At 42.6% G+C, this 13,543-nt stretch overlaps 2 protein-coding genes across 2 annotated transcripts in view; both read right to left on the bottom strand.

Moving 5' to 3' along the window:
- The window catches only part of pbx2 (pre-B-cell leukemia homeobox 2), a 65,899-nt gene that overhangs the window by 18,445 nt on the left and 33,911 nt on the right, over positions 1-13,543 (bottom strand). The window lies entirely within an intron of this gene.
- tap1 (transporter 1, ATP-binding cassette, sub-family B (MDR/TAP)) lies at positions 2,788-12,852 on the bottom strand. The gene is made up of 13 exons (XM_072393582.1): positions 12,718-12,852; positions 12,073-12,395; positions 10,963-11,158; positions 10,711-10,825; positions 9,681-9,811; positions 9,318-9,523; positions 9,002-9,199; positions 6,841-6,969; positions 6,567-6,755; positions 6,320-6,493; positions 4,322-4,481; positions 3,934-4,070; positions 2,788-3,840 (listed from the first exon to the last, which is right to left on the bottom strand). The coding sequence occupies exons 2-13, from the start codon at positions 12,391-12,393 to the stop codon at positions 3,610-3,612; spliced, it is 2,187 nt and encodes a 728-aa protein (XP_072249683.1). The 5' UTR covers positions 12,394-12,395; positions 12,718-12,852; the 3' UTR covers positions 2,788-3,609.

Genomic DNA, 13,543 nt, shown 5'->3' with positions numbered 1-13,543 from the left:
CACAGTCGCCTCGTGCGTGGCAACCAAAAACTAAAATACTTCCCATATACTCTTTTATGAGCTCTTCAGGGTCCTCATTGAGGTAAACCATTCGTGCTTTCAGTACTTCTTGTTTCAATGACATCATTCTACAGCAGAGAATATGGGAAAGGTGTGAAGGGGTTTAAAAGGGTTATATTGTTATGGCATGTTTATCACAATATGCTTGGTGCACAGTCTCGGTTTTGGAGTGAATGGAGTTACTTTTAATGTCTGCTGTTTGTATATTAGCACCACACTCCATGGAACTTACACAGATCTGCAGGTAAACCTATAACTGTGTGGAATAAGGTCTGCACCGATATACTGACGGCCAGTTTTCAGCCCCATGGTGACCCACTGGTTTGTCTTTATTATCAAAAATAAATCAAATAAAAACTACCTTATCCAAGTTTGCCATGATGTTTCTTATTTTACGTCCTGCTGCTCCTCCCTTCCTCCTGCAGATTGTCGTCAGCTGTGTACAGTGATGATCCAGCTGTTGCATGAATTTTGAGCGGGACGGTGGTGATGGTGGTCTTCACAATCAGCCACAACAACATGCTTCCTTTTCAGGTGCTCTGCTTCGACCTGCACACATTTAACAAAAAAAGTATTAAAAAAAGTCAAATTACTGGACCAATGAAATGTTATTTTAACTTCCAAAGATGAAAGCTATGTTTGGATATCCCATGATCATGTAGTGTGTGGATCATTGTAAATTAATGCAAAATATGACTACAAGGAGATCCTTAAATTGTGTTTTCAAAAGTTATAATTTTCACAGGTATGAGTCTATAGCCTCGTTCAAATGACCACCACATGCCTGCAGTGCAACAAATATGACACAAAGCTTGCTCTGGAAAATTACATCAAACGAATAAAGACCTAGCATTTAAGAAAGTCATAATTATGATTATGAATTATAAAAAAGATAATATATTGTGAAAATTTCTAACGTCTGTGTTAGACGTTCCCATGAGGTCCAAAAAAGTGACTGTACTCTGAAAGTATCGGAACTGCATGGATAGAGCTTTGTGTGTCTGCTGGTTTAAGTTTTTCTAAGTTTCTTTGCAAAAATCAATATCTGCCGTTGAGAAAGTGACAAACCCTTCCGTGGGTAAAACCTGTTGTTTTGTAGCCTCGGTTGGGCCATCGGAAATCAGAGTAATCTGGGGCTGTGAACGGGCCATTATCGGACCCCACCTGCGGATCATCCGACCCCCAACTGCGGATCATCGGACCCTCACCTGCGGATCATCGGACCCCACCTGCGGATCATCGGACCCTCACCTGCGGATCATCGGACCCCACCTGGATCATCCGACCCCACCTGCGGATCATCGGACCCCACCTCTCAGGGCTGGATGTAAGTTTTTAAACGTTCTCATATGAGCTTCATTTCTTTCAGAAATAATCAGTGTCGACCTTTTTAATGTGAACTGTTCTCATTTATAACTGGGTTGGGTATTTATAGTTGGGTTTCATGGACCTGACGGGACCAGCGGTTCTGAAGAAGCTTTGGATGAAGAATTCCACAAATTGCTGAATCTGTGTGATTAATTGAGAATAAAGTGTGACTTCGTATTTCTGTGTTTTCTCCTTCTTTTAAATACAAACCGTGTGTTTGATCACATCAGACATGTTCTCTCCAGCCGTCCAGTTTGAGGCTCAAAGAGAGCAGACGTTATCGAGATGTACAGGTCCTGAAGAGTGTCTTTATCCCAGCGCTACATAGTGAATTATGGGCTGGAGAAATGTTCTGAGCACCCACTGTCTTTAAACATGTTGGACCTGCATCTTTATCACAAACATGCTGCTCCAGAGATGGACTCATGGGAGAAGATCATCTGCCACTTTGTGCCTCTGAAAGCTCACCAGAGCAGGTTCAATTTATTTAGCTAAACTTTAACACAGTGAAGATCTCACTGAGCGGTGCGCTGGTTATCAGCTCAGCATCAGCTGACCAATCACAATCTGTCATCCAGTCTCTTAAATGTTGAACAAAAGGGTTTTTGGTTGTTCTGTTGATTTAAATTAATCTTTAAAAAATATTTTATATGATGTATTTGGATCTGAATGTACAGATGAGGGATCGACCGATTATTGACATTACCGATTATTATATGGCCGATAATAGATAATAATCGAATTCAAACCGGTATATTTTGGCTCTGATGCAGCCGCGCCTCTCTGTCTGTGGTCTGATTGTCTCCAGCGTTGTCCCACGCACAGCACCACCTGATTGGTTGTACACAGAGCCGCCAGGTAACATCCAATCAGCATTGAAAGCTGTGCACATACTGGCAGAGAGGAGAAGCTGCAGAGAGCAGATATGTTTTAAAGGCAAGTTAAGGCAGCCAATTCTCCCGAAATTGTAATAAACATCCCAGCCTTCTACAACTCAGTGCAATCTGTTGGTTTCCTTAGCTTTTTATTGGCTTTGAACTGGACTAATTTGGATTTTAGTTCATTGGACTGCATTGGATTGCCTTGAGATGACATTTGTTGTAATTTGGCGCTTTATAGATAAAGCTGAATTGAATATTTGTCCAACATGGTTCTACACTGTATGAAGCTCAGTGCTCTGCGTCTGTAAAGCTGAAAATAAAAGGTCGACAGATTTACAAATCATTTTTATTGTAGCAACTTTTTTTTTTACACCTGATGGATTCCTTACACTTTAAAACATTTAAAGAATTATCATCACAGGAAACCGTATAGAAAAACACACATGAACATTAGGAAACAGTCTTAAATACAGCAAAATAGAACACCAAATCCTAGATTTTCCTCAAAGTGGGATAAACTGTGAGCTTTATCCACACCAGCCCACTTCTCTCTGATGAGGAGATTACTGTCGTTTGATTTATCCAGTTAAATTTGAAGTATTTTATGACTATTTCACGTAAAGGGACACCGGCCTCGAAGCCTCCGAGGTGCTCTGGAGCCAGTGAAATGATTCTTGTTTCTCAGAGTTCAGCAGTGAGAAGCCTCTCATTCTGGCAGCTTGACTTAATTATCGATTAATGATATACTGAAGTTGCATTGAAGCACATTCAATTAATGAATGAATAGATAGAATTATGATTAACTTCATAGATCTCTGCCTCTGAACATGTAGATTTCAAGCAGAAACCATCAGCACACCTTGTTCAAAAGCATGTAAAAACGGACAGGTTGGGCTTAAACTATATAAATACACAATATAACTTTGTCTACACTTACTGGTTGCATTATTCACAGTGCTGTATTTTTATTCTAATGATGTATTTCTGAATAAATAAGAACTGTGTGGGAGTAAAAAGAGAACTGACTGTTTGAGGATTTCTGTCGTTATTGTGACCCAAACGTGTAAAAACATTTCTGTGTGGTTATTTTAGCCGGAAACTTGCTGGATTGACTTTTACGGGGATGACCTGAAAGACGCTTTTATCCGGATCAGTCAGCAGGCTTTTGTAGCTTTATGGGGAGGTACGGCTTTGCCAACCTCTAAGGTGCAGTCGTCTTAATTGGTTGAACTAAATACGTTCTTTTTTAGTTATAGAGTTTCAGAACCTCTTCCTGTCATGGGACAGCTGCTCAAATGCATTATTGTGCATCACCGCCTTCCTCTTCTTGACGATTAAAGCCTCTTTTCTGCTTCTCTACTAGTTGGGCATAAAGCCCACCTTTCTCCAGGAGCTCGTCATGACTGCCCTCCTCTTCCACCGTCCCGTCGTTGAGGACGATTATGCGACTGGCTTTCTCTGCAACACTCATCTTGTTGGCGATCATCAGCACAGTGCAGCTCTTCTTTAGGTTAAACAGAGTTTCGTGTACCTGAGGAGTCGGAATGACCAAGATTTGGTTTTACATGAAGAAAAACAACCACAAAATCTAAGCAAAAAGCTGCAAAGCTTAAGAATTTCCTACCTGGTGTTCGTTCTCAGCGTCTAAATCACTGGTGGCGTTGTCCAGGATCAGGATTCTCGGATCTCTGATTAAAGCTCTGGCAATGGCAATGCGCTGCTTCTGTCCTCCAGACACTTGGCCTCCCTTCTCTCCAGCATCTAAAAACCAGGAGGACATTCTACTACTGTGTTTCAGCACATCTTTAAACAATTATTAGACTACATGGTTGGTTACAAGAGCCTTTTATTAAAGTAGTATCTCTTCCGCAGACATCCTGACAGCCTTAGGTATCCACCATTATTCATATTATCTGTGTGTAAACCTCCCAAAGTTAAGGCTAAACCGAGAAGCATTTCCCGGGTTAGAAGAACCCCGTGATGAAGCCCATTCTGGTGTTTCTGTGTCACACCTGTGTCGTATCCACTGGACAGTTCCTCGATGAATTTATGGGCGCTGGCCATCCTGGCAGCTCTGTACATGTCCTCATCGGAGGCATTTTCGTGGCCGTACTTGATGTTGTCCCGTACAGAGCGGGCAAACAGCACACACTCTTGGCTCACCACAGCAATCTATCGACAAACACAGTGAAAAGGCATCATCAGTGGCTGCGTGATGGACTCAGCTGACCCTGGGCCTCCTTCTCACAGGACATCAGTGGACCGAAACCAGGCATACGTTTCTATAGGAGGGCAACAAAATGAGGAAAATCTGTAAACTTGTTTAACCTTTTCTATCATTATCGACTACAGCTGGAGGCTTATATCAGTTCTTTTATTTTTAAGGTCTCACTTGCACAAGTTATGGATTTTCCGTCTTAATTTCCGTGGTACAGTAATGGACTTCATAAACCCCCAAGGCTGTCAGTGTCCCTAAGATTTATGATGTCTTTGTTAATCTAAATGCTTTAATAATGTACAGCTGAGCTCAGTTTCTGGAGGGAAACGTTCCAAAGGACTAAAGAGACCCTCACAGTGACTCCCTGATGTTTGTTTTCCACAATGAAACGTGTACCATTATGTTTTAAAGGAAACTGTCCAACAGCTCCTCACAGAGAAAGCAGCCATTTTCACACGTGCACCTCCAAAAAAATCCTAACCGGGGGCCTCACCCCACAGCCGCTCACAACCCGCCGCTTCTACTTCTTCTGCCGCCGGGAGCGGCCAAAGGGGCGGGGCTTATATGTATAGCAACCAGCAGGTAATAATCCATCCATACATCGGTTCCCTCTTTCACCATGGATCGTACTCAGGGCCTTCTTTGTGTTTCTTTGTGTTTGCGCTCTGCCGTTTTCCGCCTTCGGAATCCAGATCGGCCCTAATTGGCTGTCGTCTCGTCGCGTCACTGCTCATTTGCATAAAGTTGAGCCTTTCTCAACTCATGAAGCTCACAACGCCGGCCGCTCATCGACGCCAGCTTACATTGAAAATGAATGGCAGCTGGTGTGCGCCCCCGGTTACAACACGCCGCGTTGACACGAACTGTAAGGGCTGTGATTGGTCCGCTCAGAACGTACTTTCCAGCAGTTGCTTTTTCCCGTCTTAATGGCTGTACACGGCGAAGAAGCTCGTCAAATCGGCCCGTTGACATTCGAAAGTATAGAAAGTGCATTTGTTCATGCAGGTCCCTCAGCAGGTGAACCAGTGTTGCAAATTCACCCGTTCAGCCTCGACCGGTCGTACAAACCCCCCCGCAAACGTCTTCTCTGTCGCTGGCGCTCCAATATTTGCAATATAAGCATTTGTTCTTTAATACTGATGAGCTCCAGCTGCAAATACAGCTGCTCCAGCTGCAAATACAGCTGCTCCAGCTGCAAATACAGCTGCTCCAGCTGCAAATACAGCTGCTCCAGCTCCAGGCGTCACGCCGACACCGTTACGTGACGGAGAAGCATAAACTAGGCTAAAGAATAACCTGCAGTGTGTATCTGTGAGGTCTACAATGCATCGCATCACTATGTTTCATTGCACATTAAAACTGCCAGGTGTGATGTCAGCCGGCTCACCTGCTCCTGGAACAGGACTAAAGCATTGCTCCACACTAAGCCAGCGGCTCAAACGATGAAAGACTTTGAAGAAGCAACTCAATTCAGTATCTGACCAACTGAGAAGTGCTGCCAGTTTCTCCAGAAGCAACACATTCGTGTGAAATTTTGTCTTAATTAGCAAACTATTGAAGTTATGGCTTCATGTTTACGGCCAGTTCAAGTCTGTGAGGTCACAGAGGTCTTCACATCTGACTATCAGTAAAAAAGCTTTTCTTCCCAACGTACAAGTTAATACTGAGATAAAATCTGAGATAACACAATTTTACAATGTTACCAGGCATGGCAGCCAGCTGTGTGGAGGCTTAGAAGCTTCAAAGTCGTGCCTTTAATCTTCAAATGAACCGATCCCTGGTGGCCACCCACCTTGTCATGCAGGTACTGCTCTTTGTAGCTTTGCAGGGGTTCCCCATCCAGCAGGATCTCCCCTGCTTGTGGCTGGTAAAACCTCTCCAGCAGCTTCACGCAGGTGGACTTCCCTGTTCTGTTAAGTCCAACGAGGGCAGTGATTTGACCCGGTTTCACATCCAGAGACACATCCTGACGAAAGAGACCCACGTGTTAAAAATGTCCTCGTAAACATAATAAATGGGCGAGACAAAAGGATACACACCTTAAGCACAGGACTGTTTTCTTTTCCATTATAGGAAAACTTCACGTTTCTGAACTGAATGTGTCCTTTAAGATTTTCAGGGGCCAGAGAGCCTGTAGGGGGGACTTGAGGTTTCCGATCCAGATATTCAAAGATCTTCTCAGAGGCACCGATTGCTTTCTTCACCTCTGGGTAATAACGCATGACAGCCTGGAAGATAAGTATTAGTGAATAAGCAGAAAAGCGAGAGCCAGCGTGTATAAATTAATCATCACCCTCCTGGCTTGTGGCGCACCTCGACTGCAGAGGCAAACTGTAGCTCGTAGAGAACGAATGCAACCAGATCTCCACTGCTGACTGTCCCCCTGGTAACAAGAGTTCCTCCGTAGTACAGAATAAACACCTTCAAGGCCAAAGTGGTCATCTGAAATTCATTAAAAATGGTTTACAAAACAAAAAAATAAACTTATTTTACCCCATTTGTTCAATAAATGGCAAAAAAAAGTACAAAAGGCCTGAAGGAAACCTCAGAAAGTACAGGATTATTTTTTACAGCTCTTTCACATTGGAATACAAAATGTTTAACCTAACTAATAACACCAGAAGCCTCTCTATTGTGAACTAATATTTGTTCCCCCCTCATTTTAACATTAGGTGACGTGGTGCACAGTAACGTCACATTGTGTTCTAACATCATCACTTTAGGGTTTCTCATCAATTTCATGCTTTCATTTCAGACTGCTCTCGTTTCCTGAGCGGAATCCAGAGGAAATAACACCGTTAACGGGACATTGCTGAGATGCAACGGCAGCCTGTCGCTATGACAGAGAATATATGTGTTCAGATCCCCCCCCGCTTCATCAAAACGGATCAATAACAGAAAAAAGATGTCGTGCGCCAACACACTAACTAGTTGACCGGGGTGCTCAGGTACTTTGGTTCCATTTTGTTGTTTTGTCCTCAAAAATCGAAATAATTAAAAGCAAGACTGAAGTTTATGCATTTGTTTGAAATAAAAGTAACATTAATAAATTTTTTGGACCTTTCAAAATCTTATTTAAGACATTTTATGAAATTTTAAGATCATTTTAGACATTTTATTTTATTCAAATGATTGGATTTTAGACGTTTTAAGACTTTTTAAAGCCACCCTGTTAGTAACTGTTAACTTGAAAGAAAAGTGTTATATTATTCAGTATTATTCAGTACACCAGTGATTCTGGCATGTTTACCGTTTTTGCTGACGAGAACAATAAAGAGAGAATTTTGGGAGAAAAAAAATTGTTCTTTACGCACAAAACGTAGCGAAACCGTGTCCCAAAAACCGAGGTACGGACCGTACCGTGGGTTAACTGTACCGTGAAATGATCCCGCCTTTGTGTACATCAAATACAGTTCCTTTACCCGGCAGTAGTATACGAGCCAGACAATGTGAAAGTTCCTTTGCCTCCTTCCAAATATTCTCATATGATCTGCTAAAAATCAATCATGACTGAGTGAAAACTACCAGTCAGAGCCAGAACTGGTCATTTTTTACACAACATCTTCCTCTGAAGGGAGGGCAGAGCTGAAGCACAGCAGAGAAAACGACTTGTTTTTAAGTGAATGATACACTTTTATCCAAAGTCACTTTCAGATGGTTAATGTGGGCTTCAGAATCTTTCCCACAGACACTTCGACATGTAGATTGGTGAGACAGGAGATCATCTTTCCAGCTGGAAGACAACCACTGCTGTTCTTGAGCTACAGCATCCCTTTTTTCTTTATATATTTAAAACACAAAGTCCACCTTGTTGTCATAGTGACCTACTGTATGTGGGAGGAGGGCGATTTTTATAGACTCACGTGTTTAAGTTGTATCATCACTTTTCACCTGAGATTTTGAGGACAAACTGTGGACAATTTGATCCAAGCCTTTTCAGTTGCTCACACATTTTCAGAAGAAGCCCTACTTTCACAGCTAGAAACACGTGGAAGGACACGAGACGCCTGCTCTTTGTTTACAGCATGTTAACAATGGAGGATGAGGCTTCCGGATAGACCGTCGGAGGCATATAGATCACGAGAATCGTATGAGTATGAAGGGGCAACTCTTTCCAGCTCCATTTGCACACTGTTTCACCCGCTGATCTTGCAGAGATTTGGGTGGAAAACAGCTTTAGAGTTATGCATTATTAAAACTGAGGCTGCTGAAAGAGGAGCGCTGTGGCTGCTACCAAACGGTTTAATCCAACCTATTCACACTCTCAGTCACAACCATCACCCTAAACGCAAAAAAACAAGATGGTGAGAAACAAATTTACCAATTTGAGACGTCAAAACGGGAGTAAACAAACCAGTGGGTATAAAGTGTGGTTTTCATAGGCCTAATACCCTCAACATGGAAGAAAGTATGAGCAGAGGATGACATCTTATGGCCTGCATCAGTTACTGAGGCACTGAGGCATTAAACTCACGCTGTTAGCACAGGTGGAAGCTGCGTAAGCGGCAGACTCCTGTTTGTTGAGGTTGTAAGTGTCCTGCAGCCGCTGTCTGTACTTTTCTGTCTCCCCCTCCTCGTTGGCAAAGCTCCTCACTGTCTTCATGCAGGAGAAAGTCTCTGTGGCCACCTGGTTGGCTTTAGCCAGTGACTCCTGAACCATCACAGCAATAGTCTAAAAGGGGTACACACCACAAATCAATCATAAGGCAGTTTTACATCCCAAATGTAGAAATATCAACCACATATGATGCGTTTAGAAGATAATCTGATCCATAAATCAATTATTTCACCTGGTGGAAGTGTCCAGTGAGCTCGGGGATGACCCAGATGATGGGAAGCCCCATACAAGTTAGAAGGGTCATTTTCCACGACTGGCACACCATGAAGTACAACAGGAAGCCGAAACGTGCCGTATACCACATCACAAGGCTTAGCTTCTCACTCAGCGCCTCGCTCATGTCGTTGGTATCCGTGGTGATGCGGGACACAAGTTCACCTGAGATAAAAGTCGTCCATCAGCCTTCTCATTTATATTTATATACATATGTTAGTTAGTAATTTCACTGTCCTAAAAGCAACAGGTTGAGGACACCATTTTACAGATTTCTTGTACACGTATTCCTTTAAAGATGACTCGTGGGGATCATATTTACCTGTCGGAGAGGCATCAAAGAAAGCAATGTCCTGTTTCAGCACAGCCTGGAAGACGGCTCCCTGCACTGAAGTGTGAATGAGGCTCATGGTGACGTTGTACAACAGGTCGCACACAAACTCGAGCACAGCACTGGAACGCCACAGAGCACACGTTGAACTCCACAGCATGCAGAGCACTGATACAGGCACATTATTACACTCACCGCGCCTTTAAACTTAGAAAGTAATGTGTTAGCTACTGTTTTAGAGCAAATTACATAGGTTTTAGCTTAAAAAAGACATTATTTAGAGTCATTTTCCAGGAGTGAGATAATTACTTTCTGTGAGAAAAATAAGGCAATGACTCAAATCTGTGGATCGAACACATGTCACTGATTCTAAAATCACATTTTATCCAGTATAAGTAAGACTTTAATCAAAATATTTTGCTCTGTATGTTATATATTCTGTAAAAGACAGAGTATTTGATGGGATATTCCGTTTTTTTAAGTGGGGTTTTATAAAGTAAGTGAGCCGTTTGTCTCTATATTCTCCAACAAAGGACGTCTGTGTTGCGGTGTATCCTTCCTCTGATCAGATTTGACTCACAACTCTGCCGGTTTAATCCTAAAATACCAACTACAAGGCAAGTAAAGTAAAGCCGAGCAGTAAGCTATCCAAAAGGAGAGTCAAATCTTTACTCACGAAGCACCTTTTAAAACAACCGACGTCGACGAAAGTGACAATAAAACATTAATAAATGATGCATCATAAAAATGAGTGCTGGGGACATTAAAACTGCTCAAACTCAAAAGGGAAGCCAAGAAGAAGAAATGGGTCTTTATCAGGGATTTGAGTTGCTGACGCTGTGCACATGGAGAAAAAACCGCTCCTCTGTGGCCTGTTCGAAGTACCTTTAGCTCATCATCCCTGTCATTGTTTCCTCATTCTCCAAACTGAGAGTGAGACACTGACAACGAAATCGGACTTCACACGACCCCACTTACAGAAGCAGGAATATCCCTTTAAGAGGTGAGATGCTCAGATTACCTTGCCACAGTCAGTAGTGTCATGGTTATGATGGCCTCTCTGAATGCGTCAGGAGCTTCTTCATTTATGATCCAGTCGGCCATATGACCAGTGTACTTAGGAATAGCCATCTCACCTGCAGTCAGTAGAAATGATCATAATATTGATATTTGACTGTTATTACAGCCTAACTAGTCATTATCCATGATTCCAGAGCTACTGTGACTGCATGGAAGCCCCACAGAGCAGAAAATATGCCGTTGTCCTACGTACCATAAGACGAAAGAACAACAAGAGTGAGCACCGCAGCAAAGCGCCTGGCATACGGCCGCATGTATCCCATCAGTCTCTTCAGAGAGGCCCTCGTATCCGGTCCGGCCCTCACAGACGGCGCCCTCGTCAACCAAGAGGAGACATATCGACTCCAGTAGAGCCAGGCCACCGCCGTCACAACATAGCCCTGGAACACCTGCAAAGCAACGAATGAGTGTTTCAGCAGAAAATACACCAACATATCAGGGCAGGGAGTGAACAGAGCTCCTGAAACGGTAATGGGACGTTTCTTCCTGTTCAGACCAGTTTGGTTTTGGTTTCAATCTTGTTTCTGTTAGAGAAGGAAAAAACTCTCCTTCTTTTTAAAGCTGATAGTTTGAATCCTTTTCTAAGATAAGATGTGACTTCCTTTGTCCCCATTCAACCCTGCAATTATCCCATGAACTGTAAAGAATATCAAAATATAGATTCATAGAAAGCTAGAGATAAACATCAATAAGTTATAAAACAACAGAAGCACAAATACAATAGAAATATGTATGAACCATGTGAGAAATACTGCACTGAAATGTCATGTTGATGGACAGAAAGAAATAGGAATATAATACATAAATAATGACAAAAGGGGGAAATATACTGAGGACGTACTGGGTTATATTCCCACATCTGTAAATACGTTTGTTTGGCTGCTGATCAGACAAAATGAGAGATGTTATTTCTGACTAAACATAAAGATAAAAACTGCCAGCCGGCCGTCCAAAGCTTACTTGTTTGTTTCTCACTCTAGTTATGCGGGACGGCTGAGAGCAGTGGTGGAGGAAATATAAAGAATGGAAAGTATTCAATTACATCTAAAACCTTCACAGAAAAGTGAAATGGAAGTTTGGATAGTTTACTGCTGGGCAGCTGTACACTGCCTTTAATAATCCCATTAAAACATAAGATCCCCCTGTCTGCTGAGCGTCCTCCTGCTCACCGATCCACACAGCAAACTTTGTCTTTGGCATAAATGTGCCGGCCGGATGCCTTCAAAAGGGTGTTAAGAGGAATGCACCGATGTGATCTTCCTTGTAAACAGCCACAGTTGCCACACAGTGCAGCAGAACTCACCCTTTCCCAGGAGTGCCACCCCCACAGTTCCTGCAGCGTGGACCGGCCCAGCGCCCTCAGGACGGAGGTGTACACCGGGAAGTGGAAGCAAAGGACCCCTAAGCTCTGCAGCCCCTCAAAGCTGCTCATCCATGGAAGCCTTCCGGGGTAGGTGAAGATCAGGAAGGCCAGGACGGAGGCCCTGGTCAGTGCGCCCCCCCACAGGGTGATGAAAGGATGGGCGAGGAGGAGAGGGGAGAGCTGGGCCAGGCGGACGGCGTGCGTCACACACACATCCAGGCAGATGCACAGCAGGGGGAAGAAGTAGCTCATTTTCTGCATACCTTGTGGAGTGAAACACGATGGCACACGTCAGATAAAGTAGAATCCGCAGCTGTTTACATCAGGCTTATAGTTTGACTGTCCTTCACTGGCAATGATAAGAATTTACTTTCACTTTACTGCAGACATTACTTTCGTTTTCTTCTACAGTTCTCATTTCTTTGAAACACTTTGAGAAATCCACACAACACAGAGAGACCCAGGCGTATCAATAAAACTCCCAACAAACCTGTTAATATCAGTATTTAATGAGGCAGGCTACAGGGAGTCCAGCGGCTAACACTTTTAAGCTAGCATAATAACTTCGAAAACGAACAAACTTACTGAATTTCCTTTTCGCCAAGACAGGTTTGCCACGAGGAACGTCTCGAAGCTGAAAAAAATGCTCCGATATAACCCTCCCAAAAGCTAAAAGTCTGACTTTAAGACTCGTAAGACTCCCGAGCCGTCTGCCCGATGAGATATAGTCCCATCGATCTGCAGACTGAAAGCGAAACCATCTATTTATACCACTACTACGGAAAGTCCCTTATGTCTGATAATAGTCGCGAAAAGCGACTAAATGTTACTTACCTTTCTTTACTTTATGACGCTTTCAGGACAAATATCTTCTTCAGAAATATAAAAAATAAGTAACTATAGTGTTAGACCCTGTACAACATCACTATGGTAACATGAGACGTCTGGCATGACGCACACGGTCCAACAGCGACCCCCAGTGGCGAGGAGCTAAAACTGTAGATTTATAGACTATCTATCTATCTATCTATCTATCTATCTATCTATCTATCTATCTATCTATCTATCTATCTATCTATCTATCTATCTATCTATCTATCTATCTATCTATCTATCTATCTATCTATCTATCTATCTATCTATCTATCTATCTATCTATCTATCTCAAAGTTTATTGCCATATAGACTACAGTGCAAAGCAGAATGGAATTGCATTTCTCCAGTCATAATGTGCAATGTTAGACAAACACAGACTTCAGTAGATATAAATTTATATAATATAAATGCTAAAAAAAATCTGTAATAACCTTTAAAATGAGGTAGGTAAATATAAAGCCAAGTTAAGGAATGGAGGGAAGAAATAAAACAATTTTTGCACATTGAAATTATTTGTATTCAGTCAGTTTGTGTG

Source organism: Leuresthes tenuis, unplaced genomic scaffold (genome assembly GCF_036924035.1).
Source record: "Leuresthes tenuis unplaced genomic scaffold, fLeuTen1.0.hap1 SCAF_10, whole genome shotgun sequence".
NCBI lineage: Eukaryota > Metazoa > Chordata > Actinopteri > Atheriniformes > Atherinopsidae > Leuresthes > Leuresthes tenuis.
Note: the sequence above shows the minus strand (reverse complement) of the source record. Positions and strands in the feature narration are given on the sequence as shown.